The 25,055-nt window shown below is 31.3% G+C and overlaps 1 protein-coding gene across 3 annotated transcripts in view; it reads right to left on the bottom strand.

Annotated features, from left to right (window-relative positions):
- Positions 1-1,113: 1,113 nt before the first annotated feature.
- Positions 1,114-25,055, bottom strand: part of LOC143072427 (cilia- and flagella-associated protein 206-like) — a 45,014-nt gene continuing 21,072 nt past the window's right edge. The window contains exons 1-10 of one of the 3 annotated variants that reach the window (XM_076247346.1): positions 14,350-14,508; positions 12,860-12,912; positions 10,709-10,980; positions 9,652-9,773; positions 8,151-8,492; positions 7,676-7,789; positions 5,869-6,106; positions 5,206-5,395; positions 2,384-2,517; positions 1,114-1,488 (exon numbers count right to left, since the gene is read on the bottom strand). In XM_076247346.1, the coding sequence (XP_076103461.1) occupies positions 1,141-1,488; positions 2,384-2,517; positions 5,206-5,395; positions 5,869-6,106; positions 7,676-7,789; positions 8,151-8,492; positions 9,652-9,773; positions 10,709-10,870 (1,650 nt within the window). In that variant the 5' untranslated portion in view covers positions 10,871-10,980; positions 12,860-12,912; positions 14,350-14,508 and the 3' untranslated portion in view covers positions 1,114-1,140. Of the gene's footprint in view, positions 1,489-2,383; positions 2,518-5,205; positions 5,396-5,868; positions 6,107-7,675; positions 7,790-8,150; positions 8,493-9,651; positions 9,774-10,708; positions 10,981-12,859; positions 12,913-14,349; positions 14,509-15,494; positions 15,582-15,982; positions 16,129-25,055 lie in introns of those variants that run through there. The other 2 variants (XM_076247345.1, XM_076247347.1) reach the window with 2 other exon arrangements.

Below are 25,055 nucleotides of genomic sequence, written 5' to 3'. Positions count from 1 at the left end.
GTGATAATAGAACCTTAAGATATGTAAATTAATAATCCATCACTGAAAACTTCAAATTATAGCATACTGCTCCAATTAGAGGACCAAAGATTCCATGATGACGTCAGCAAATGAGCCAGATGTAAATTTATTAAACTATGTCACCTACTATCTACTATAGAAGCCAATACAGAGGTTATCCTTTAAGATCAAAATTGATTTTATTACTATTCATTTTGATTGTCATCTTTTTCATTTAAATGTTTACATATATGCAGTTAGCTTTTTCAACTACAAATTCTGAATGAGGATGAAGAAATGTGTCAGTGTTATGGAGGTAGACTGATTTTATCAGTCTAAATAAATTTCTGAAGATTAAATTTCAGTGGATAATAAAAATATTCTGACAGATATGTGACCCAACCATAATTCATATATTGAGTCTGTTACTTTAAGCGCATATCCAAAACCGAGATACTTAATACATTAGCACCATTTTTTGTTTGTTACAGTTTGACCTGACTACACTCCTGACTTTTTTTTTAATTAAAGATAGAACAGCAAGAAAGCTTATACTTTCTTTCTGGAATTGATCAAGTTTGTTTTTGTTCATTGTTGAAGGATGACCTATAGTTTTTAAATTCTATGACATCTGTTGTCTGGGGGAGAGTTGTCTAATTAGCAATCTTACCACATCTTAATTCAGTTCACCTGCATCAGATTAACTATTTAACTTATAGTGTGAAAAGTTCTATAAAAAGTATACTGGGGACCCAATGAATGAAAAATTGAATTTACCACTTTGGATGGGTGAAAATTTCATATTGTACACAAGTGAAACAAATACAGGAATTTAAATCACCTTCTATGGTTTGCTACTTTATTTTCAATGTGCTTTCCATAAATACTAAGTGTCTTTTAATAGTACAGCTGCTATGAAGTGTTTGTGGTAAATGATAAGTTTTTTTCATAACAGATGTTGCTGTCTTATTGACTCCTTTCCCACATCACCTTTTATTCATATAATCATCATTTATTTATGATTGCAAATTATGGTTGGTCTCTTTAATAACTTCTAGGCTCTTTTATATAATTAGCTGCTATTCATAAACTTTTTTAAAATAATAAAGTGCATTCTATCTGTTAAAATAAATATTTTATTCAATATCTGTCAATGGCATCCTTGACAGATTTTGGTAAGTGTCCATTGTTGGTTAATTCGAAACCACTTTTCCAAATTTGGTCTCTTGTTACTGTTTCAGTGAAAGGCTCCCTCTTTCTTCTTTGTCCTGAAATAGGCACTGTGCATGGAGACCAGCTTGTAGGCTTACTGCCCTTATACCATAGTATATGTATATTGTGACCACAAATTGAAATTACTTTTCCAATTTGTGGCCACTCATCGCTGTACTTTTCCACATTTGTTAAAACAAAATCATCTGCCTTGAGACCTTCCTCCATTATGATTGGTTGAGACTTGGCAGGCTTTGTTTTCTTCCCAAGGATAACCTAAAAAGGATGAGCAACCAGTTGAAGTGCATGGTTGATACATTTATTATAAGATAATAAAACATATGAATATTTGTAATATTTGTTTGATTCAATGTACTTGATATATTTTATTTTTTAATGAATATCTATTGAGTTGTCTTAATTTACTGTACATGTATTTACCAAATAATCAAAAAGAATGGTATAATGCATGATGTATACAGAATTGACCCTGATTTTAAGTTCAATGGTAAGAGGTAAAAAATGTTTAAGTTGTCATAAAGACATGTGAGAAAGTTAAATAGAACTATTTGTGTCAAAGTTTTATTCGAAAATGATGATTTTTTCATCCTAAATAGGTAAAAAGTAAGTGATTTTGAGGAAATTTGACAAAATTGTCCAGATTTTAACCAAATTTAGGACCAGTAAACATAGAGTGCAGGTGTCAAGAAACTAGATATTCAAGGTTTAACATGTAAAATGTCATTACAAACATTTTTTTCAAAAATCAATTTTGTCTACATATGTGCTTTAGGTTTCTTGTCCAAAAAACAGATAAAATTTACTAATTTTTATTGATTTTTCATGGACAATAAAAATAATTACTGTTTATGACGTCATCAGCAGAACACAAGAACTTCAATTTTCAACAAAAAGGCGTCGTTTGTACCTTGTCACTATTTTAGCTATTATTCATTGTGATAGTGGTCAATAAATCCAAATTTGAAATTTAGTGTAAAAAAGAGAGCTATTTAAGGGCCTTATCAAAACTACTCCTTTTGTATATATTTATTTCAAGTTCGTGTACCAACAAAGTAAAATAAAGTGTCATAATATTCATATATTTCATATGTAATCTTCATTTATTGCAAACTATAGCAATGTTGAGGAATTTATGAAGAGTTCAACTTACAGGTGGCATGACATCTCTGTTCACTACTATCTCTGGCACTGAAAATGTTGTTATATCAGGAAGTGGTCTTTGCGCCACAAATCGGGCCAATTCAAATAGTTTAAAACTCGAGTCATCATCTTCATATTCCAGTTCTGCAAACATTAAATATTTGAAATAAATTTTGCATAACTAGGGCCACCCTTAAAAAATTGTTGGTTTGGCATTGCCGACCCACACTATCAGCAGGTGGGTAGGTAGGTAGGGTTTTTTTTTTTTTTTTTTTTTTCATTTAAAAGCTTTATACAGGTAAATCATGAAGTCTCTAGATCAATGTTGTCTAAAGCATTGCAGTGTGTACATGCTGGTTGTTTCTTTGAAAGGGGTCAACCGTCAATGTCACATTCTACATCATATGGATAATTTCATGCAAGACAGTCAGTTTTATTGGCAGAGTTAACCAAAGTACCCAGAAAAAAAACAGAACTGAGGCAGGAAACTGACAAATTAACCATATAAAATGTATGACTTGAAAATTGAACTTTTATTGTGGGACTGCCCGTTGAACAGAGGCCTGATGTCACATCTTGAAGTTGTGGTCACAGCAGTGGGTCACAGTTTGGTAAAATTACCACAAGTTAAATGGCTCAACCACTACGGCTCCTTGTACAAATGGACAAAGATTTAAAACTTTGATTGTTTGCTTTGGTTTTATAAACATCACTTTCTACACCATATGGGTAATTTCATGGCAGTCGGTTTTAGTGGCGTACTAAACCTAAGTACATGTACTTGAAGGAAAAAGCCAACTTGCGGGAGGAAATTACTAACCTTATCACATATGACATGAAAATCAAACCTTAATTTTTCAACTGTCCAACTAGGGCTCAAACCAATACCTAGAGGCTAGTAATCATACATGTAAGCAGTAAGGTGTGACGAACTACCATACAAACACGCCTACTGCCCCTGATAAGTTTTGAGGATAAAGGATCTGTACCAAATTAGGATAACAAAATATTAAAAATTTGGAAGGTTGGCACAAATAGACATGGTGTTTATACTAATATTATCCAAGTGCAAGGTTTTTCAGGGCTAGGTTTAAAATGTATGATAAATTCAAAATGGAAATATGAAGCAGGACAGACAAATTTTGCAGATAAATAAATTATGGGTTGTAAAGCGTTTGATGAACAGAAATCTGGACATGCATTACATGAATACAGATAAATTAATGAGCCCTTTGAATTGTGGAAAAGGAGGGGATTTTATTCATCACTAGTACACTAGATACATTTATAAATATGTTTCTGTCAGTATCTCTTATGTTTTAAGAATTATCTTATTCATGTTAAGAAGAAAGGCAAGAAAAGTGGGAAGTACTTCAATTGACACAAGATGCTAGTCTTTAAAATATGTATGTTTTGTACCAGGCTAGCATCTACTGGTACAAAACTACTATAAACCTGTAAATCTGGGACCATTTTGGTCTTTAAGCTTTGATGCTTACAGCCATAATTATCTTGAATGCATCATTGTGGTTCTGACTATAGTAGATACTTTGTTCTCTGGTTCAAGGGAAAATTTGTCAATGATAAATTTCAAATATTTAATAAGTTCAACAAATGTAAAAAGCCACGCATATTTGTTCTGTGATGTCCCGGTGAAAAAACTTCTATCTCATGAAGCGACAAAGTCAAGCAGAAATCATCTGTTTCTGCTTTACAAAAGATAAAATTTGAGTCCTCTACAAGGTCTCTCAGAACGTTTCTTTCAAAGAATAGCTGAAAATTTGATTTTTGATAAAATCCATCTCCCTTAACCAATGCATTGCAGCATAGGGAGATGCTTTCCCCTGCCGGCCTCTTTGACATTACTTTTGGCAGACTTTTTCTATTCCATGTCATTTAAATGTTTGCTCCCAATATAGTGTAAGGCAAGCGCTTTTAAGATCGTGATTTGAAATAAGTTAAGCCAGGAACAAACTAGGCGGATACGAACGAATTCCGGCACAATTTCGATTTTTTTTTAAATAAAAAAAAAAATAAATTTCTGAAACGCAAATAAAATTATTTGGGCGGCAAGTTTTTCAGTGGGTCGGGCGGCAATGCCAAACAAATGAAATTTTATTTTAGGCCTAGTTTAAATTTGATGTACCAAAATTAGGCATACAATTACTACTTAAGGTATAGGTGTCCTTCTCATTCTTCGATTTAAAAAATAATAAGTTCCAGATTTTCAAAAATTTTGATGCAGGAATACAGCTGATGAATGTGAATAAGCATTTAAAAGAACTCATTTATAGGATTATAATTCATAAATATTCATATCTACATCATGTAAAGATTATCTTTTGCTCTTTTTTGATTGTTTTTGAATTTACATTTTAAGGGAAGGTAACTCTAAAATAGTGCATTTTCTGAAGGAATCTTCCTGGAATTTTGCTATTAGTTCAGCTGGAAAAACACCTGGTTACCCGCCTTTTTTTAAATATTCTCAGAGCATTTTATTTTACAATTCTATTATTTAGTTTAGCTTATGTTTTTTCCTGTATAAGCAATACAAAATGTGTCATTTTGTCACAACCTGTAGCATGAGAAAATGCCTGTTGACCTATCATTTTTATTATTTTTTTATTAGATATAAAAATTTACCATGAACTTATACATTCAAATAGCAAACATCCTTGGAAGCAAGTTAGAATTTCTTTTCAGCTCTGTTTTACTCAAGTAAAGGAAAATATAAGGAAAAGGAAATTCTAAATAAAAGACAACAGTCATAAACTGCAGGTCTACAAATAGTTTGTGCATAAATAATAATAACTCTGAATTACCAGGCCTTACCTTCATTATGTTTTTCCTGGAAAAATCTCTCCCACCATATCATATCTTCTTTATCTATAAATTTCCTTGCTCCCAAGATTGAGCTTTCCACTTTGTCCAAATCTTGGAAATTAGGTTGTAATAGTTTTGGTTGAGTAGTGGGCAGCCTTAATAGGGGATATCTATCACTGCCCTCACATTCTCTCCAAGCCTATAATTAAGATTAAAACATGAAAAGTAATCATCAATTATTTTAAGCTGACAAATATAATACCAGTGAAAGATATTTCATACTTCAATTAGTTTACAGTAAAAGGCTTTCGAGCTAATGAATGACAAAGAAACATTTTAAATTGTGAACTTTTTTTTTTTAGTGGTTATTTATAGACCACATCTAATTTTTTTTAAATTTATTTCATGTATAACCAATTGACAGTTTCCTACACAGAAATTCATCTTGGAAATTAAATTTAAAATTGATAAATAGTAATTGAGCCAAGAACATTGAATTTATGTGTGACACAAAACAAGTCACAAAATTTTTAAATGCCTTGTATATATAAAATAAAGGACTTTTGTTCTTGATACTGACTTTATCACTGTTAAATATCTGGTGAGCCTGAAGGAAAAAGATTCAAGTATATATTCCAGGATCTAGTGAATAATATATTAACAATGTATTACCTTTGTAGTTGTCCATTCTTTGAAGACCATTTTTGTTTTGCCATTTTCTAGTTTAAACTTATACACATGGTGTGTGGAATGCCCACTCATTGGTGCAAGGTAGGGAGTAATCCATTCTGAATAGTTGTATACTTGGCACGTTTTGATACTGGTTGGTTTGGGGTTATAGCAGTTTTGAAATCCATTCATTAGTGAATCCATGGTTTTACAACTATTGTGATTTAACCAAATGGAAAACCTAAAATTGAAAAAAAATTATAAAGAATTCAAAATGAGCCATGTATATATAACATACGAAGTAGGTCTGGAGTCTTTTTCTTGTAAATGTTGGAAAAACATCTAGTTTAAATTAATTTCACACCTATCATTCAATATAAAACAGAAACCCTAAAAAATGTGAATTTTAAAAAGTTCAAGTGTTTTAGAACAGATTTAAAATTGTATAAAAAGGTCATTTGAAAATCAAGTGGAGATAATTATATTTATTAACCAACCAAAAGTGCATTATTGCCAAAAGTGACTGTTCATTAAAAACTACATATTTTCTGTAATGGTCCTGTTTTTCTGTAATGGCCCTGTTTTTTCTGTAATGGCCCTGTTTTTCTGTAATGGCCCTGTTTTTTGTGTAATGGCCCTGTTTTTCTGTAATGGCCCTGTATTAATGCCCAGTTTGTTTGTATTAAGCCCTGTTAGGGTTTTTAATAATGTTAATAAAACTAAGTTGTAAAGAGTATAATACCTTTTTGTATTTTATTTAATTTTGTAACCAGCAACCAACATTAAAGAACCATATAAAGGGATCACTGTTCATCTTGTTTTTTAACACATATCTCTTTCAACTTAATATCTTGGATATTTGGTATCTTTAAAGCTTTATAATGGTGAAGTGCAAATTATTTTGTTCAAACTAAACTGTCATTAAAAGAGTAAGACAGTACATCAAGTTAGCAGCAACACATAAACTTTTGTTCAGTTGGTTAATAAATGTATTAAGAAATGGGTGTTTTTATAATGGCCCTGTATTATTCATTACTATAGTATTAATGAATGGGTGTTTTTATAATGGGCCTGTTATATGTCCTCGGTCAGTAATAATGGCCTCGGATGTCTGTAATAGCCCTCGGCGTTGCCTCAGGCCATTACAGACTTCTTCGACCATTATTACAGACCTTGGACATATAACAGGCCCATTATAAAAACACCCATTCATTAATACTATAGTAATTTGATAGGAAAGTGTGTGTTTTGTTGTTTTGTCTGCAAATAATATTCATGGCTAGCTTTTATTTATTGATAAATTAGTAGTAACCTATATCTACCAGATGCTCTGCAGGGCACAGCTTTATACGACCGCAGATGTCTAACCCTGAACAGTTGGGGCTAGTTAAGACACAACATTCAAACTGGATACAGCTCTGAATTTGGATTGTGATTAAATAGTTGACACAGCATAGGTTTCTGACACAGAATGAATGTGGTCTAATGAACTTAAAATGTTTTTATTGCTTTGAGCAATTCAGTATGCTGTTGAATAGTGCTAAACTTTGGAATATAAGTTTCATTGTATTATGCAGTCAATTGAATATATAATATGAACTATAATGTGGACATCTTTGATACAGATGAGGAATGTAGCTAGGTGTTACAGATGTTAACAAAGATGAACATCTACATTTATGTTAGTTAATATGTCTTGTAGATGCCTTACTTGTTAACTCACACATCATGTGACCTTTACAGTCATGACTTTAAAAAGTTTTAAAAAAAATATATACTTTTCAACTCTTATATATAGATTATACTTTACCTTGAAAACATTTGATCTATGTCTTCATGAGTGTGGCCCACCATAAGGAAACTTAATTTTATTTTCCTGAATACCTTCAGTTCCACTAAGAAGGCCAGGAAAGACATCAGATATCTGAAAAAATTGTTTGATGCTAAATAATAGACATAAAAACTTTAAAAGGTTAACATTTTTTTAGGTAGTCAATAAAGTATGATCGTCGCTGTCCCCCATTTATGACAAATTCTGGATTCCCAATTGTTTTAAGAACTTAGAAGATTGAATATTTACAATATGCTTGTTGCAATATTGTTTAAAAATCAAACAGCTCAAAAATTTTCATAACTATGAATCCTGGAATTATTTAAAGCAGTTAATTATTACAAAATCAGTTTCATTTCTATGAAATAGGTACATCAAAATAAGACAATGGTGAATTTTAGAGATTTCTATTTGTGCATTGTATTTGTCACTATTCTTAATATAATAATCATACCGGTTTTTGTTCTCCCTCCCACAGTTATCCATCTGAAGGTATAGCACTTCAGGTAACGAGTCCTTCATCATGAAGTGAATATTCATTAAAGTTGAAACGGTTAAGTTACTGCCATGAGGCCATTGGAATATGTCAAAAAATCCATAAGCACCTATCCCATGAACAATGGCACCAAGAAGATGGGTTTTAAGCTTCCACATTCCGTCTGCAAACTTTGGTGTTGCTGTTAAATGTGGAATCATAGTCTTTGCTTGGTCCATTGCGTCCATGATAATAGATAGGTACTTATCAGGATTCCTCCTGGCCTTCATGGCATGTTTGTAGTACTTTTCTCTTTCAGATCTGAAATATAAAATTAATAGAAATAAAAACATAAAATTTTACACTAGTAATTTTGGGGCCCTTTATAACTTGTTGTTCGGTTAGCCTGGGGTCCTGGCTAATCTTGTTGCGACGCACAGCTAGATTGGGCCCGGATGCCAGGCTAGTTGTTTGGTGTTAGCCAAGGCTTAGTGTTGAAGGCCGTACATTGACCTATAATGGTTCACTTTTTTAAACTGTTATTTGGATGGAGAGTTGTCTCATTGGCACTCACACCACATCTTCCTATAACTATATAAAGAAATAAAATGCTTTGCTCCTTCATGAATGGGGCAATAACCCCCAAACTCAATCCTGGGCTTTCCTTTTGTGATATGGAACCTTGTGGTACAATATAAGACAGATTCATACACTTACATACAAGTTATTGCCCAGAAATTACAAAAATGTTCATTTTTGGCCCCTCTTTAATTCCTAAAGTGTTGGCACCATAACCCCTTAAATGAATACAAACCTTCTACTTGAGGTATAAAACATTGTGGAACAATTTCAGAGCAATCAAAATATTTATACACAAGTTATTATCCTGTTTTGGGCCCCCAATTCCTAAACTTTTTGGACCATCATCCCCAAAATCAACCCCAACCTTCCTTTTGTGGTATGAACCTTCTTATAATATTTCAAATAAGATCCATTAATGTCAACTAAAGTTGTTTTCCAGAAACCAATGATATTGTTTTGTGGTAATAAGCATTGTGTGTAAGCTTCATGGCATTTGGTTGAGACTAACTAAAGTTGGAGATTGGAAACAAGAATTTTAATATTTTTTCCATGTGTAAATGGGCATAACTTCAGAACAGATGAAACCAATTTTTACCAAATTTCAAACTTGATCAGTGTTTTGTGTTAAAAACATTTGTGTATAAGTTCCATAAGATTAGGTTGATGCAAACTGAAGTTAGAGAACTAATGTGAAAAGATTGGTTAGCAGGAATCAAGAAGCTTTTCATTTTTTTTTTTCTGTTTATTTATCTATTTAATTATCTATTTATTTATTATTATTTATTATATTTTTTTTGGGGGGGGGTATTTAATATTTGGTGCTTTAAACCTGTATACCTAATAAATTTAATCAGGCGTACCTATGATAAGATATTTCAAAGAATGAACAGTAACTTACTTCTGTTGTTTAAGATGCGTATCACGTTGCTGCATCAGCTGCTTCCGTACCTCCTTATTCCTTGTAGATTCTATTTCATTTTTCAGAAGAACACAAGTATTACATTCTGAAAATCTTGATCTCTGCAAAATATTATAAGTAAAATATCAAATGATTTGCATGAATTTGGAGATACAAAGGAGTAGGTCCGGTAAGGGCCGATTTTGGCCTCAAATTTTAGGTTCATCTAAAGAAAGATTTTGAACACTTTTTAAACACTTAAGTGTATATTTCAATTGATTTAATTCGTGTATGTGAAAGATTTTGACTGATTTAGTAATTAAAAACGGTCCGATTTAAGCTTAAATATGAAAAATCTATCAAATATGCCAAAAACCGTCACTTTTCAGATGGTTTTTGTCAAAAATGAAAGTGGCCGCATCCGTGTTCATCCTCAACCTTTATATATGTTATGTATTATCATCAAATACAACTTAGATTTCAATATTATGAATGAACACGAATGCGGCCACTTTCATTTAGGATGGAAACCGTCAAAAATTTAGCTAAAATGCTAAAATTGTGAAGATTTCAGTAATTTAGCATGACTTTATGATGCTAGTACCCGATATTTGTGCATTGTATTGTCAAAAACAGCCCATATTTGTGAAGCACAATCATTCTACTTTCCAGTAAATAGCTAAAAGATTACATTTTCACAATTTTGTAAAACTGCTATATTTTGGGGCCAAAAAGGGGTCTTACTGAACCTACTCCTTTATCTATAATAAGAAAAAACTAATATGACGGGTTTCATAACAAATTCCCAATGACCATCATCATAAAAAATCATCCATATCCCCCTTTTTCAAAAGAACATTAAGGTCCAAGTCAGTTAAATTTAACAAAAAAGTTTTAATTTTCATTTTATGTTCGCTACTCTGTTTTAAAATAACAAGCTTGTGTTTGCATATATCTTGAAATAATTTTTTTATGGAAACATAGTTTGCCTGGGCAATAATGAATTTGTACATTTCTATGGATAAAATACAGTTCCAATTATAACTTCATGACTTACTCTTGGTATTGCAATATGGCGTAGTTCTGTTCTCCATACAAGAAGGAAATGAGACAGTGATATACATTGTGAAGTTGGTGCCTCCAATTCACTGACCATTGTACTGTAAACTGAAGATTTTGTTAAACAACAAGGTAGATGAAGCTGCTTACTGTCTGGCATAAAACCGGCATAAGAGTTTGCAAAATCCTGAAGCCACGCTAGGGCAGTCAATGTTTTTGGCTCTACACTTCCTAATGGTCGTCCACTTTTCTCTGCTGTTACCTTTCCATCTATAAAAAAAAAAGTTTAAATTTATGCTTAATTTATATTTTTTTTTTTACATGTTTGAACCAAGTAAATAGGGTTTCAATCTAGTTAAGGAGGCTTGCGGGTACAAAAAATTCAGCAAAAAATTAAACATTTGTTTTTCCATTATTAGTTATCACTTTATGATATGATACAAAAATGAACCCAAAAAATCTATTCAGTTTGGCCACAGGTGACTTTAAAAATGTGTATACATTGAAAATCTCCACATTATCTCCCTGTGGTGCAAAAAAGCTATTTTTGGTCATTTAAATTGAAATATCTTTTATCAGCCTTTTATCGTCCCCTTCCGACGGACTATCATCATTTCCTCACGACCATACTCTCAGATGGTGTCAAGGGAGAGCCGAAAATTGAGTTCCTGAAATTTTCATCCCGAATGGGAATCGAACCAGGAACCTTTGTGTTAGTAGTCCAATGCACTAACCACTACACCAAGGCTCTAATTGCTACAGTAATTTAATATGAAGTATTGGTTTGGCTCATTGTTAATGGCCATACAGTGACCAATAGTTGCTACTATATCACATCTTTTGATTTCTGGTTGAGAGTTGTCTCATTGGCAATAAAACTACATTTCCTTATCTTTAAAATTAAATGAACTGGAAAGTGAAGATTTTCATAGCTAATATTTACAATTTTCATGGTAAAACATAAACAATGGACAAATTGACCACTTCAAAAGCTTGCCCATCTGAGAATATAGAATTTTCATATTCAAAAACTGAATGATATCGTTCAGATGATATGTATGTTTCTTATTTTCAATTTGGGCAACTCAAAATTACTTCAGTCAACAGTTTCAGGGCTTTCTGTCCAGCTCTCACATCTTCGATTTGATTGATTTGATTTGATTTTTGGTGTTTAAACGCCACTTTCAAGCACCACTTTTTGGCTATTTCGTTGCGGCCAGTTTTTATTGGTGGAGGAAGCTGGAGTGTCCGGAGAAAACCACCTACCTTTGATAGGAAAACTGACAATCCTAGTCAATTAAGATTGGAACTCACAACCTCAGTGTTCACTGGCTAGTGATTACAGTAGTAGCTACTTAGACCACTCAGCCACCGAGGCCCCTTCGAAGCGAACAATTTAAACGATCAGTGTGAATGTGCATGCTCCAAAATTGGCTGTTTGAAATAGAAAAATTAGCCCATACCAGACGGTATTGTTAAGAATTTCAATAACGGCAGGGAAACAGACTAGAGGTAGATAAACATGGCATTACAGTGCCTGTTGATAATAAACAATGATGTTCCATGGCAGAATTTAATTTGAATTTCTAGACCTGTTCTATTGATGCTTTTGATTAAATTGATTGCGATATAACTTATTGACAGGTCTTTACTTCATCATCACAACAGCTGATACTTTTAGTTACATAGTGTGCTAGTGACCTAATACCGGGTCAGTAAATTTCATATGGGATCATGAGAGTGAAGCTCAAATCCCCATATGAAACTTACTGACCTCATATATACAGTATTACGTGTAAAATTTAGACTAGTGACCTATCAAAGATATCAAAATGAGCAAGTCTTCAATACTGTTAGCATTAAGAAACTACTTCCATTGATGCCACCAAAACAGATGCCAACTATGAAGACTTGTTAGGTTTAAATGTGTTTTAAAAATGTATTTCCATCTTATTCATCAATTTCTTCTTCTGTTGAAACCTTTAAGATTTTTTCTCAGTACCGTTTTGTTTTTATAAAGGGATGTAACACCACTACTAAACGTGGATGAAATAAGCCCCGCCTCCCTTCTTACCAAATATGGAATATAAAGGGACATAACACCACTACTTACCATGTATAAAATAATAAGCCCCGCCTCCTTTCTAACCTAATATGAAATATACATGGTCTCCACACAGACACTTTTAACCAATCATATTCCTAGAATGTATAGGAGGTAAGATAAAAGTGTTTACTCTTCATTTTAGGAGGAGTAAGTGTGACTTGCTTTAAGATTGTCTTCTCCGTATGTCTTTAATAATGTTTAGTTTTGTTTTTGTCCAGGGTGTTGTCTGTTAACATAAACATAAATGACAATTTTCAATTGCTCAGTTTGCAAGACAAAACATCTGTTTTCATAAACATGATAAAAGTTATTTATTCTAAAGACATTTTAAATCAGAAACATTTTGTATTCTAATATGACGTGCATTTTTCGCTTTGTGAACAAACCTGCTCTAAATCCAATAAAATTTGTTTGCACATGCGTATATTGACTACTTCAAAATAATGAATTTATCAAATTGTCATGCACTTAATATATTTCCTTAACTTTAAAACACTCTAAATTCTTAAATGGTAGTACACATGATCTTACTAATTCATTTATTATAATTGTAATGTGTTGCACTCCGAAATTGACATATTAGACCTAGAAACGACAACCGTTCATGCTAGCTGTTTAAACTCCTCCCTCTGAAAAATCACAGTGCCATCCATTTGCTTCTTTACAAACAAAAAAGGGAGGTTCCTGGAAGAGTCTACACAATCGCTTTTACACTTATACTTATCAAACATAGAAATTACCTTAATTGTCCTATTCAGAATCGAAATAATTGATGCAAGCTATACTTTATTGTGGTTTTAAAAATACAACATAGTATAGCTTAAATCAATTATTTCTTAATTAATAAAGCAATAAATGTAGATACTAAGGGGTGTTTACGAGTATGATGGTCTCATGAGTGGTGAAGATCCAAGTACATGCTTATTCAGTTTTATGTGTTAACATCTATTTATTATTCTGAAGTGCAGTCCCTCAATGGATTGATTTAGGGAATTTTGTCAAGGCAATGTAGAAGTTATAATTACTATACATGTGTGTGTACAGGAGTTTCTGTTCCAAGGTGAGTGAAGTTTTATATAACTTTCAGACCTGTATATTATATTTATATTATTTCATTTTGTTTGTATTTTCCCTTCCATTTGTATAAATAGTTTTTGAAGGCTTCAGAGAAGATTAAAAAGTTATTGGTAAATTAGTTGCCATCACAGAATATTATTATTTATTTAGACGTGTACATCTTAACAAAATTTGTGAAAAACACCAGAAACAAGGGGCTTCTATATTAAATAAGGCACCAGATCAAATTGTTGTTGAAAGTTTTGTTGTGGAATTTACATTTAGATTGTATAATTAACAATCTTTGTGTATGGGGTTCTTCTGCATTTCTTTTTAAAGTTCATTTTCTTCATCATAATTCTCAATCAGCTGATCCAGCGTTCCATCTAATGATCTCATTATGTCACTTCCTTAAAAAAAATAGTTCAGGCTTATTTCCCAGGGAATCTTGAATAAATGGAGTAAGAGTTATCTACCTTATACCAGTAACTGTTACAATCCAGCAGTGAATGAGAACTGGTGAAAACAGGTGACGGCAAGGATTGATTGACAGGTTCATGAGCTTCGGTCCATGCTTGGAAGTTGACTGGGGTACATTTGTGTAGGAATCTGTCTTGGTCTGTGTTGTATGATCTCTGGAAGAAGAAAAAGAGGAATGTTGTCAATGCTACTTTAATCCATGTATTGAAACAAAATCAAATGTACCGAATGAATGAAATACGTGAACTCAATATTTGAAAGAACTCTGCTACTTTCTTTTCTGTTGGTAAAGGGTTCTCAAATATATAACTCGAAAAGAAAATTTAAACTTGTATATCATTACAATAAGGTATTATTTTTCTCTTTTATTTTCTCTCACTTCAATAGAAAACCTTTTTAGCTACAATTTAGCAATATACAGAGTGTGGCCATAAGTATTCGTCACTTGGGATTTTTCACTTTATATTGTATATAAAACTACATTTTTTCAAAAATAATTTGGGGTCATTTTTGGTTTGATTTTAAGCAATTTGGTACCAATAAAAGCAGAATTGTCACAGGTTTATTTATTTGTTTGGTTATATATATATTTTTTTTTTATCATTTTCATTTTTTTCACAAGATAAACACAAATATTATTTTCTGTTCAGAAATTCGCTATATATTCAACCAAATTAAATTACAAAAATTTATTGTATGTGTTCACATCAAGAGAAAACAAAAACAACTGAAGACAAAACTATTACTAAATAAATAAACATAATTTAGACAATCCTATGTCTTTTAAGGCCTTGTTGATCAAAATCCAACCATAAATGCCCTCAAAATATTTTTTTGAAAAAAAGTGTTTTTGTATGAATATATAGCAAAAAAATGCAGGTGACAAATACTTTTGGCCAGGTACTGTATGTTACAAAATAAAGAAACAGACAAGCTTTTTGAAAATCTACAGGTCAATAATAGTACATTTCAAAAGTTGCATTTGCATAGCTTTATCAAAAACATTTAAATAATATTTTTACTTCTCTATTAGACTTCAATACTGTGAATATAACTAACCACTATCAAATTTTTAAATGATAAAATATTGGTTAAAAACTAATAAAGAAGCATTATTATTCTTATGTTTGCATATACATACTTTGAAGGCCAGACTTGAATGGCTGTGTCTCTTCTTATATTACTCAGATTACTTTGTAAAGTGGGTTATTCTTGTTCACAGGTTAGCCTGAAATAAAACAAACAATAAATGCATAATGACATTTTTGGTGTATATTGTAATGTCCATTTTGTGGTTTTATTGGGCTATTTGATAGTCATCTTATTGGCATATCTGCATCGCCTTTTATACATGTATACCCAATCTTTCATATGTAAATTTTTACCATGTTGTATTACAGCTTAAACCAACAAAAAAGTACCAAAAGCTTCTAGAAATCATTTGTGCCTTTGGAAAAGACTGTATGGAACCTCTAGTGTTTGGTGGATGTGCTTGTTGGTCTACTGTCCCACTGACTTTTACCACACATATTCATTTTTAAGTAAATTATTTCAAGATCATACTACAAATAAAAAAAAATTGTAATATTTGGAACTCGTTCTGTTCTTAGTTCATGATTTGTTCCTCACCAGTTTAATTGCTTTCCGCCAAAGTTCCCCTTCATTCCATTCATAAGATTTGACAATATTTGTCTCCATGAAATGTGTGTCTGTCTGTGTGCCAGACTGTCACACTTTGGGATTGGTTTCTCTATCATCCGACCAGCATCTTCGCCCTATAATAGAATCGGGAATATTACCTAGTTTTAACAGTTATATTTTCTTTCTTTGATTTATATGACATAAGGTATAGATCTTTGTTTAGAAAAGGTAAAATTTGGAATCAAGATCAATTTTTAAACCAGATTTGAACGACCTAATAGATACCAGATACTTTTTCAGGAAGTCATACCTTCAAGTTTTCAACAGTCTGTTAATATTGACATTTAACTAATACTGTAGGTTTTTAATGTTCAAAATTACTATGAACAAGAATGTGTCCATAATACACGGATGCCCCACTCGCACTATCATTTTCCATGTTCAATGGACCATGAAATTAGAAAAAAAATCTAATTTGGCTTTAAAATTAGAAAGATCATACCATAGGGAACATGTGTACTAAGTTTCAGGTTGATTGGACTTCAACTTCATCAGAAACTACCTTGACCAAAAACTTTAACCTGAACCTTGCACTTTCATTTTCTATATTCAGTGGACCGTGAAATTGGGGTCAAAAGTCTTATTTGGCTTTAAAATTAGAAAGATCCTATCATAAGGAACATGTGTACTAAGTTTCAAGTTAATTTGACTTCAGCTCCATCAAAAACTACCTTGACCAAAAACTTTAACCTCAAGCAGGACAAACGAACAGACGGACGGAGGAACAGACCAGAAAACATAATGCCCCTCTACTATCGTAGGTGGGGCATAAAAATATATATTTTAACTTTAATATTTATTATAAATTTTGGTGATTGTATTCCTTAATATTTTTTTTGAAGGTTTAAGGATGAAAGCTACTGTAAATTCAGATATTATTGTATACATTTATTATTGCGATTTTGTAATTTTTGCAATATTAAGAAAAATCCTGTTTAAGGTAGCACATTACAAAGATTTTTCATCCCCAATCAGACATCTTTAAACTGATGTAATTCCACTCATCCTTCTTTAAATTTTATAAATGAGGTACCAAAAGAAAGAAGAATGATTTATCTTTCAAATTGGGATAATTTCATTATGACATAATTATTACATAATTAATTGTTATGTAATTAGTTGCTATATTGTGATGTCCATACTTGAATGAATTTAGCTTCTTTGTTATTCATAGCATCCCAAAATATTTTATAGATTCTTGCACAACACAGTTTGACCTCCAAAACTGTGTCTCAGATTTTTCCTATTGTATTTCATTCTCTCATAAATCTTCAATGAAGTCTGCAACATCAATTCATAAGAGATCACTTAATTCAATTGGGTATAAAATGTGTTCTACTGATGTTTTTGGAAATCTGAGACACAGTTTTGGAGGTCAAGCTGTGTTGTACAAGAATCTATAAAATATTTTGGGATGCTATGAAGAACAAAGATGCTAAATTCATTCAAGTGTGGACACTATAGCAACTAATTACATAACAATTGATTATGTAATAATTATGTCATAATGAAATTATCACAATTTGAAAGATTAATCTTTCTTCTTTCTTTTGGTACCTCATTTATGAAATATAAAGAAGGATGAAATGAATTACATCAGTTCAAAGTTGTCTGATTGGGAGTGAAAAAATCTTTTTATTGTGCTACCTTAATTGATAGAGTTAATTTTTTTAAATGTGAGTTTAAATTATTATAACCCTGTTGCATTTTTCACAATGATAAAAGCAATAATTTCTGAATTTACAGTACTTATATGTTTATATGTCTTCTAACATGCATGTTACAGAATAAGTGTGACCCATTCTATCAGGCGTTCATAGAAATATGAAACTTTTCTTTGAAATATGAATTATTAGTTAACTATTTTCATTCTCTATAAATATCAAAGTATTTGGAAAAAGCAAGAAACGCATAGTCACAGATTTTAATGAAATTTTGTATCAAGACTTCTTTAAGATGTCTTATTGTGGAAAAAATAAAAAAAGTGGGAAAAAAAATCTGGTTGCCATGGAAACTGATTACCCTCATTTTGAGCCATTTTTCATTGGAAAAACATGATTTTTTCAGATTTTCAGCACTTCATATGCAAAATACACGGAACTTGCAATAATGAAACTTATTATGTTCAAATCTATCACACTTTAACTTTATATAACTAAAGTATTAAAGATTAAAACTAATTCTAGACATGCAGTGGCATGCATATAAAGTAGTCATTTGGCACTTTTGTCATAAAGCTAAAAAAGTGATTTTTCAGTCTTTTTTAAGAGTCTAACAACAAAAAACTGGACAACAGACCTTATTGAAACTATTTGACAATGAAGTTCCATTAGTTATCATCACAATATTAAAAAATTAGAGAGGTGATATTTTTGGTAGTTTTTTTTTTTTAATTGGAAATTGCTCTAAATCCTGATATTTGACAAAATCTACATACATGCAGTGATACATAACCAGTATATAACCAAACTGCATAAGAGTAATATTGAGACAAACTTTCCAAGAGAAATCTTATGAACAGCCTTTTGAGAGAAATAGACAACACTTTTTCAGTTTTTATCATTTTATGTGGTTGCCATGGAAACATAATTTTGTCTATAAATAGCCTATTATTAGCATGAAAACAATAGATATCATATATCGCTTTGCACAAGATTATTAAAAACAACATGACAGTGTGAAATTATTTTAAACATGCATGAATTAAGATAATACATGTAAACAAAAAAAATCAGTTCATCAACAACAACCAACCCTCAACCACACCCACCCCTCCCCCTTTTCCTGATTTTACAAAATTCGAACGGGCAAGAATTTTGTATACAATATCAGCCCTGTATTGATAATATTGAACATTCAGACCTGGATACCCTGTTCTTTTACAGCATCAGACTAATGTATGTGACCTTCTGGCCAAGGACCAATTACCAATGTTGCATTATATAACTCAGTTGTTAACAGGAATTCTGTATTAAATGTTAAGAAAGTTCGCTGTTCAGTTTCAAAATAAAGAGCTTTCTATAACACTAGTCTAAATTAATAGGGATTAATTGATGAATAAAAAAAAAATAAAAAAAATAGGGGTCAATGTGCTTGTTTTCCAAGTATTAGCCATTGAAATTTGGCAGGAAAAAGTTCTTTCTTGATTTTTCATAGCATTATCCTTGACCAGTTTAAGCTCTCAACAACTATTAAAAAATAAATAAGATTGTATAAGACTTTTACAAATGGCTTATAATTGTATATGTAAAAGATTTATGAAAAGAAAAATGGGGGTCCATGGGCAAAATTTTTCAAGGCATTTAAATGGATAAAAGCAGAGAATTTCTAAAAAATATAACAAAAATACTAAAACATGACAAGCAAATATCCTTAACCCCTTTAGATTGATTGATTAATAATGGAAAAAAAATATAGAGTTTGATTTTTTGAGTTGACATTTTGGAATTCTGATTAGCATCAAATTGATGATAATTATAATACATTAATCAAGACCTTGATATTAACATACACACTTAAGTTTGGTTTCAATTCTTACAGAGGTTCTTTACAGGATAAAAATAGCTCTCTTTAATTCTGTGTAGAGGCTCTCACAGAGAAATGAACTTATATAACAATATATAACACAATAAATAGAGTTAATTGTCTGAATTGATTTGCTGAGTCAAATTGCTGATGGTTTCCTCCCTGGCTGCGTCAGAACCGGATTCATCAAGCTTCAACTTTCTACATAACCGGGAAAATTAACTGGTAATTTGTTGGACAGAGAGTATTTCACTATAATGGAAACGCCTAGAACCATCTTCATTTTTTTCAAGTAACATTGCTTCAGACACACTGTATGGGTCTTCTTTTCTACCACTTTTTTGTCCTTTATTGAATTTTTCATAAAGATAATCTGTTTGATTTTTATTAAACCTCTTATTTTTTCTTTCTTCTTTCAACGCCCATCCCATGTCCAATTCTGAATCAGATGTTGATAGTTTAGTTGCAGATGGCATGATCATTAGTTGTTTATTAACACTTGATTCAGCAACCTTTTCAAGGTATTTGACTTTGGATATATCAGAGCTGCAACTAGATTTTTGATCAAATACAAGTGTACATTTTTCTGAATATGGGCGTTTTTCAATAAAAACGTATTTTCTTGTCCTATCCACTTTAAAAAAATGTGTTTGATCTTTGCAAGTAATTTTTTGTGCAGTCAGTACATTGAATTAGATTTAACATTTTTAAGCAAAGAAACAGTTTATTTTTAGAGGGATTGATAAGATATTGACTACTAAATGGTCCAAAACAACCAAAATGGCATGTCCCTAGACCGCCTGTTCAACATTCATACTCTAAAATATCGTAAAAAAATGAAGAAATAAATGTTTTTTTTACTTTACATAAGTTCTTTAATAATTCAAAAGTATGTTCAGAGCCAACATATTCTAATAAACACATTTCAATATAGGTTTTTTAATTTCAGAAGGTGTGTCCCTCACAAAATGTCCACTACGAAACGAAGTCATTAAAATTTGCCAATAAACAGTTTTATAAAATCAATGTAATTTTTGTTTGCAAGAGATATATACATTAGGGTCTTACAAAAGAAGTGATGCTTTTATAACGGCAATTAAATTGTTGGTAAGAAAAATTGAGCACATCAAATGGACCAGAGTGATACCGTATTTTTGATAATGTCCCCTACGAAACGGGTCAAATCTCCTTCAGTATCTGGTTTTAAAATTATGAAAAAAATATCAGTTTACAGCTTGATAAATGCTTTGATGAATACAATCAGTCTTGTTATTATTGCAATATAGGGATTGTGGGGAAAAAATAAAACATGCGAATACGTCCCTTACGAAACGGTCCCCTACGAAACAAGTATGGGAGAAAAACGTTTCGTAGTGGACACTACCACTACCATGGAGTCTTTTTTTAATCTTTTTTCAATTATATTCGTGCAAAACAAATAACAAGGGTTAGTTTCATGTAATTTTTATTATGTTTTTATTAACATATAATAGGGTTGATGTCTACTACGAAACTTTTTGTCCACTACGAAACGCATCAAAATGTCCACTACGTAACGTGAGTTGAACCTTCATATGTGAAGTACTGTCTAATCTTTATCGATAAAAATGGTTTTCCAATTCAGAAAAAAAATGATATTTTTCTAGTATTTAAAGTAAACAAACTGGAATGTCTATAGGAAACATTTAAAATTGAAAAAAATATGTGTGTTTAGAAGAAACAGTACACAAATTATGAAAATAATATCATTTTAAAGAATATTTAAGATTGCACTTTTTGTTTACAAACAGGTCTATTATAGAAGTATTCAAAATAACTCTTGAAATTAAATTTTAGACAAGTTGATTTTCCATTTTTTTTAGGTCTGAAATGTACGCTTTTATTGAAAAACGCCCATATAAGTGATTCGTTAATTCTTCATTGGTTGCAAATGTTTTTGTGCGACCCTCAGTTGAGCAAACCACCACATCTTCTGAATCTGTTTCAGGTATATTCATCTTCTGTTTCAGTTGATGGAAATGTATGTGACCTGAATCTTCTATCACTTGGAGTTGTATTGACTCTACTGTAGATATGTTTGAAATAAGACATCCTAGAAAGAAAAAAAAACAAACTTTCACTCACATATTCAGACTTGTATGTGCTAATTGGTGATTTAATCTAGTAAATATGCACCAATAAATTTCTTTAAAAACCTGTTTTAATCATACAATAATTCTAATATCATTTGCATATCTATAAATACTTGAATTGGATTGGTCAATTTTTCTCTTGGTTTACACTTCGATAAACCATGTTTCCGAAACTACTTTTGTAATCTATGCATGCGCAGTACATATTTTTGCAAGGATACTGGGATTTTCAGCAAATTGAGATTATAAAACAATTGCATAACAGGTGTTTCTATTGTAATGCATATATAACAAAAAACCAAAAAAAATGCCCTAAAGCTTCAAAAATGTATAAAAATAAAATTTTATTACAATTCCAAGAAATTTCATGAAGGATTTGGCGAATTTACGTCATGGCAAAACATGATGTACGTCACATGAATGAAAATTTTCAATTAGGATAAAATCTAACTAAAATGGAGTTTTTGAGGTAGGTAATATTTCATTTTAGATTCTGTTGCATTTATTGGACATTTATGTTTTTTAGCAAATCAAGATGGCGGCATACTCCTTAGTTACGACATGCCATTGTGCTTTTGATTGTAAATTATAGTAGCCGTCAAACAAATAATTTAAATTAATAATGGCGTATGTTTGACTGAAGAATTAAAAGGATTAAACAAATTTTTTCTAGATGTTATTGATGTGTAAACTGGGTCTCTAACTCACAAACTTACGATATAAGTCCTTTGGACTTTTATTCAGTTTGTGTGAGTTAATCGTATAATAAACAATTAATCTTTTTAAAAACTACATGTGTATAAGTGTTAGCTTTTAGCCCAATTTTGTTCTAAAGTTCATGATGAAGCTGCTGGTCATTATTTTTTAGTAAGTTTTGAATTCAAAAGTTTAGGACAGAGGCACGATTGATAATTCTTCAACAGGTGTAATTTTGGTGTAGAGCAACTGGTGGAAATTAACTTCTATGAAAGATTTAGTCTTATATATAATTTAAAATTTCTTTCTTTGAAACTATAACTCAATTGCAGAGCATTATATAGAACTAAATCTTCATCAACCTCTGCATTCACGAAAATTGTCAATTTATAACACATACCTTGGCCAATATTGTATGCCTTCCATACTCTGATTCCATTCCTCTCAAAGGTGAAGTTTGAATAACTTGATATTGATGGAATGACACGGTCCACACTTTTAGGTTTTGCTGTCATATTGTCTACCACTTTTATTCTGTATCTAACATTCTTCATTGACTTGTCAATGGCCTGAAAAAAAAAACACCAATATATTGATTGCTAATTTGGATAATTTTGCATTGATAATCAATATCTTGTGACCATGAACAATTGAAAGCTTTTGGTTTCAAACTATGAAATTGCTGTCATTTACAAAAATCTAAAACAGATTTATATTTTTAATCAAAATATTATACACTTTTTATGCCCCATTTATATGCCCCATTTAGGACCATTATGTTTTTATGTTTGTGCATCCCTTTGTCTGTCCATTCTTTCGTTCTTTCATTCCTCCGTTTGTCCTGCTTCAAGTTAATGTTTTTGGTTACAGTTTTAGGTGATGGTAGATTTGAGGAAGTTGAATCCAGTAGACTTAATAAAACTAAAGTCTACTATATATAGCTGACTATATGCGGTATGGGCTTTGCTCATTGTTGAAGGCCGTACAGTGACCATTAGTTGTTAATTTCTGTGTCATTTTGTCCTGTTTGGAGAGTTGTCTCATTGGCATTCATACCACATCTTCATTTTTATACATGTATGTTCTATGTAATAATCGTTCTAATTTTTATGCAAAATTATAATTTAGATCCCAATTTCACAGTATAATGAACATAGAAAATGAATGGGGCATCTGTATACACATTCTTGTTTATATAAATTTTAGTAGAAAGGATCAATGATGATTAAAAAAAGCATTTGTAATAGACTTGTTTTAATTTATAATACCATTCTCTCATACAAAAATATCATCCTTAGAAAAAGCAGTATTGAATGTGTTGACAAAGTAATTTCAAGTAACTCACCTACATGACCTAGTCCATTAGGAATAAAATCAAAAGTATTTGGGATAAGTCTAGTTTTGAATTTTGAAATTACTTCTGATTAATGTAGCAGTGTAATGATGTTGCCAAATTAAATACAGTTTTTAAAAGTTGTTATTCTTGTTTAATATTATTTTGTTGAATTTAACACCAAATCTAATCACCTACATGCACTTTAATGGTGTTTTATAGGTACATAAATGTATAATACATGAAGAGAAACTTCTTGATTTTATTCTTACCTAATGGGATAATAGCGTTTTCTTCACAATATAGTTTGTACTGTTGAATAATATCTGATGAGCCCATGCATCGAATCAGGTTTGGCACATTTTGAACTGTTCCATCAGATAATTTCAATTTCTTTTCACCATATGGTAAATCTCTGATAATATGTGGTGATGTTATGAATTCCAAGAAGCTGTCCAATTTCATTGGATCCATTTTTTGTCTGTGTGTTTCTGCCTGTGGTACAGGCAGCCCATAGCCAAATTTCTCTCCATGTTTTTTGGAAGTGTAGTATTTAAACTCTGTTAAGTCAGGGATAAGTTGCAATACTTCTTGGTGTGTCATAAACAACGAAAGCATTGATAATAATTGTCTTCTATGCTGCCAAGATTCTGATTTCTGGTAAAACTTAGCAATTGTTGATAACATTGCAAGAGGTTTGATATTTTCTTCAGAAGAGACCTTCGCAGTTGAGTTTGACAGAAAAATCTGCTGTGAGACATCACTAAAATTCTCAGGGAATCAGGGAAAAAACATCCTATGACACAGTCAATAATATTTTGTAGTCTATCAACATACAAGTATTGAGATTTCTTGGACAGTTCAAACCAGGACTTTGATGGAAGGCTGGAAATAGTTTTGCTGCCATTATCTTCTTAAAAGCGATTTAAATACTGAAGTGCCTCTTCTCTTTGGTAACTGGCCTGTGATTCCTGTAAAAAAAATGTTCATCATTTAGGTTCATAAAATAAATACGACAAATTAATGGTAAAATAATACAGTATTCTTTACTCATTGTATCAATATTGATATTCAGTATCAGGTCTGATCTACAAACTCACTATGGTGAATAGTCAAGCAAAAGTCTGTGAAAACTTAAGCTTAGGTTGACAAATTAAATGATGATAAAAAAATTCTGTGTTCCCTGTTGCCTACTTGTATATTATTCTTATTGCGTAGGTATATATAGAGAAATTATTCTTCTTATGAAAAGATATAACATACACGGGTAGTGCTAATTTTATATGTAGGGATCTGGAAAAAACAAAGAGAAATT

Source organism: Mytilus galloprovincialis, chromosome 4 (assembly GCF_965363235.1).
Source record: "Mytilus galloprovincialis chromosome 4, xbMytGall1.hap1.1, whole genome shotgun sequence".
Taxonomy (NCBI): Eukaryota; Metazoa; Mollusca; class Bivalvia; order Mytilida; family Mytilidae; genus Mytilus; species Mytilus galloprovincialis.
Note: the sequence above shows the minus strand (reverse complement) of the source record. Positions and strands in the feature narration are given on the sequence as shown.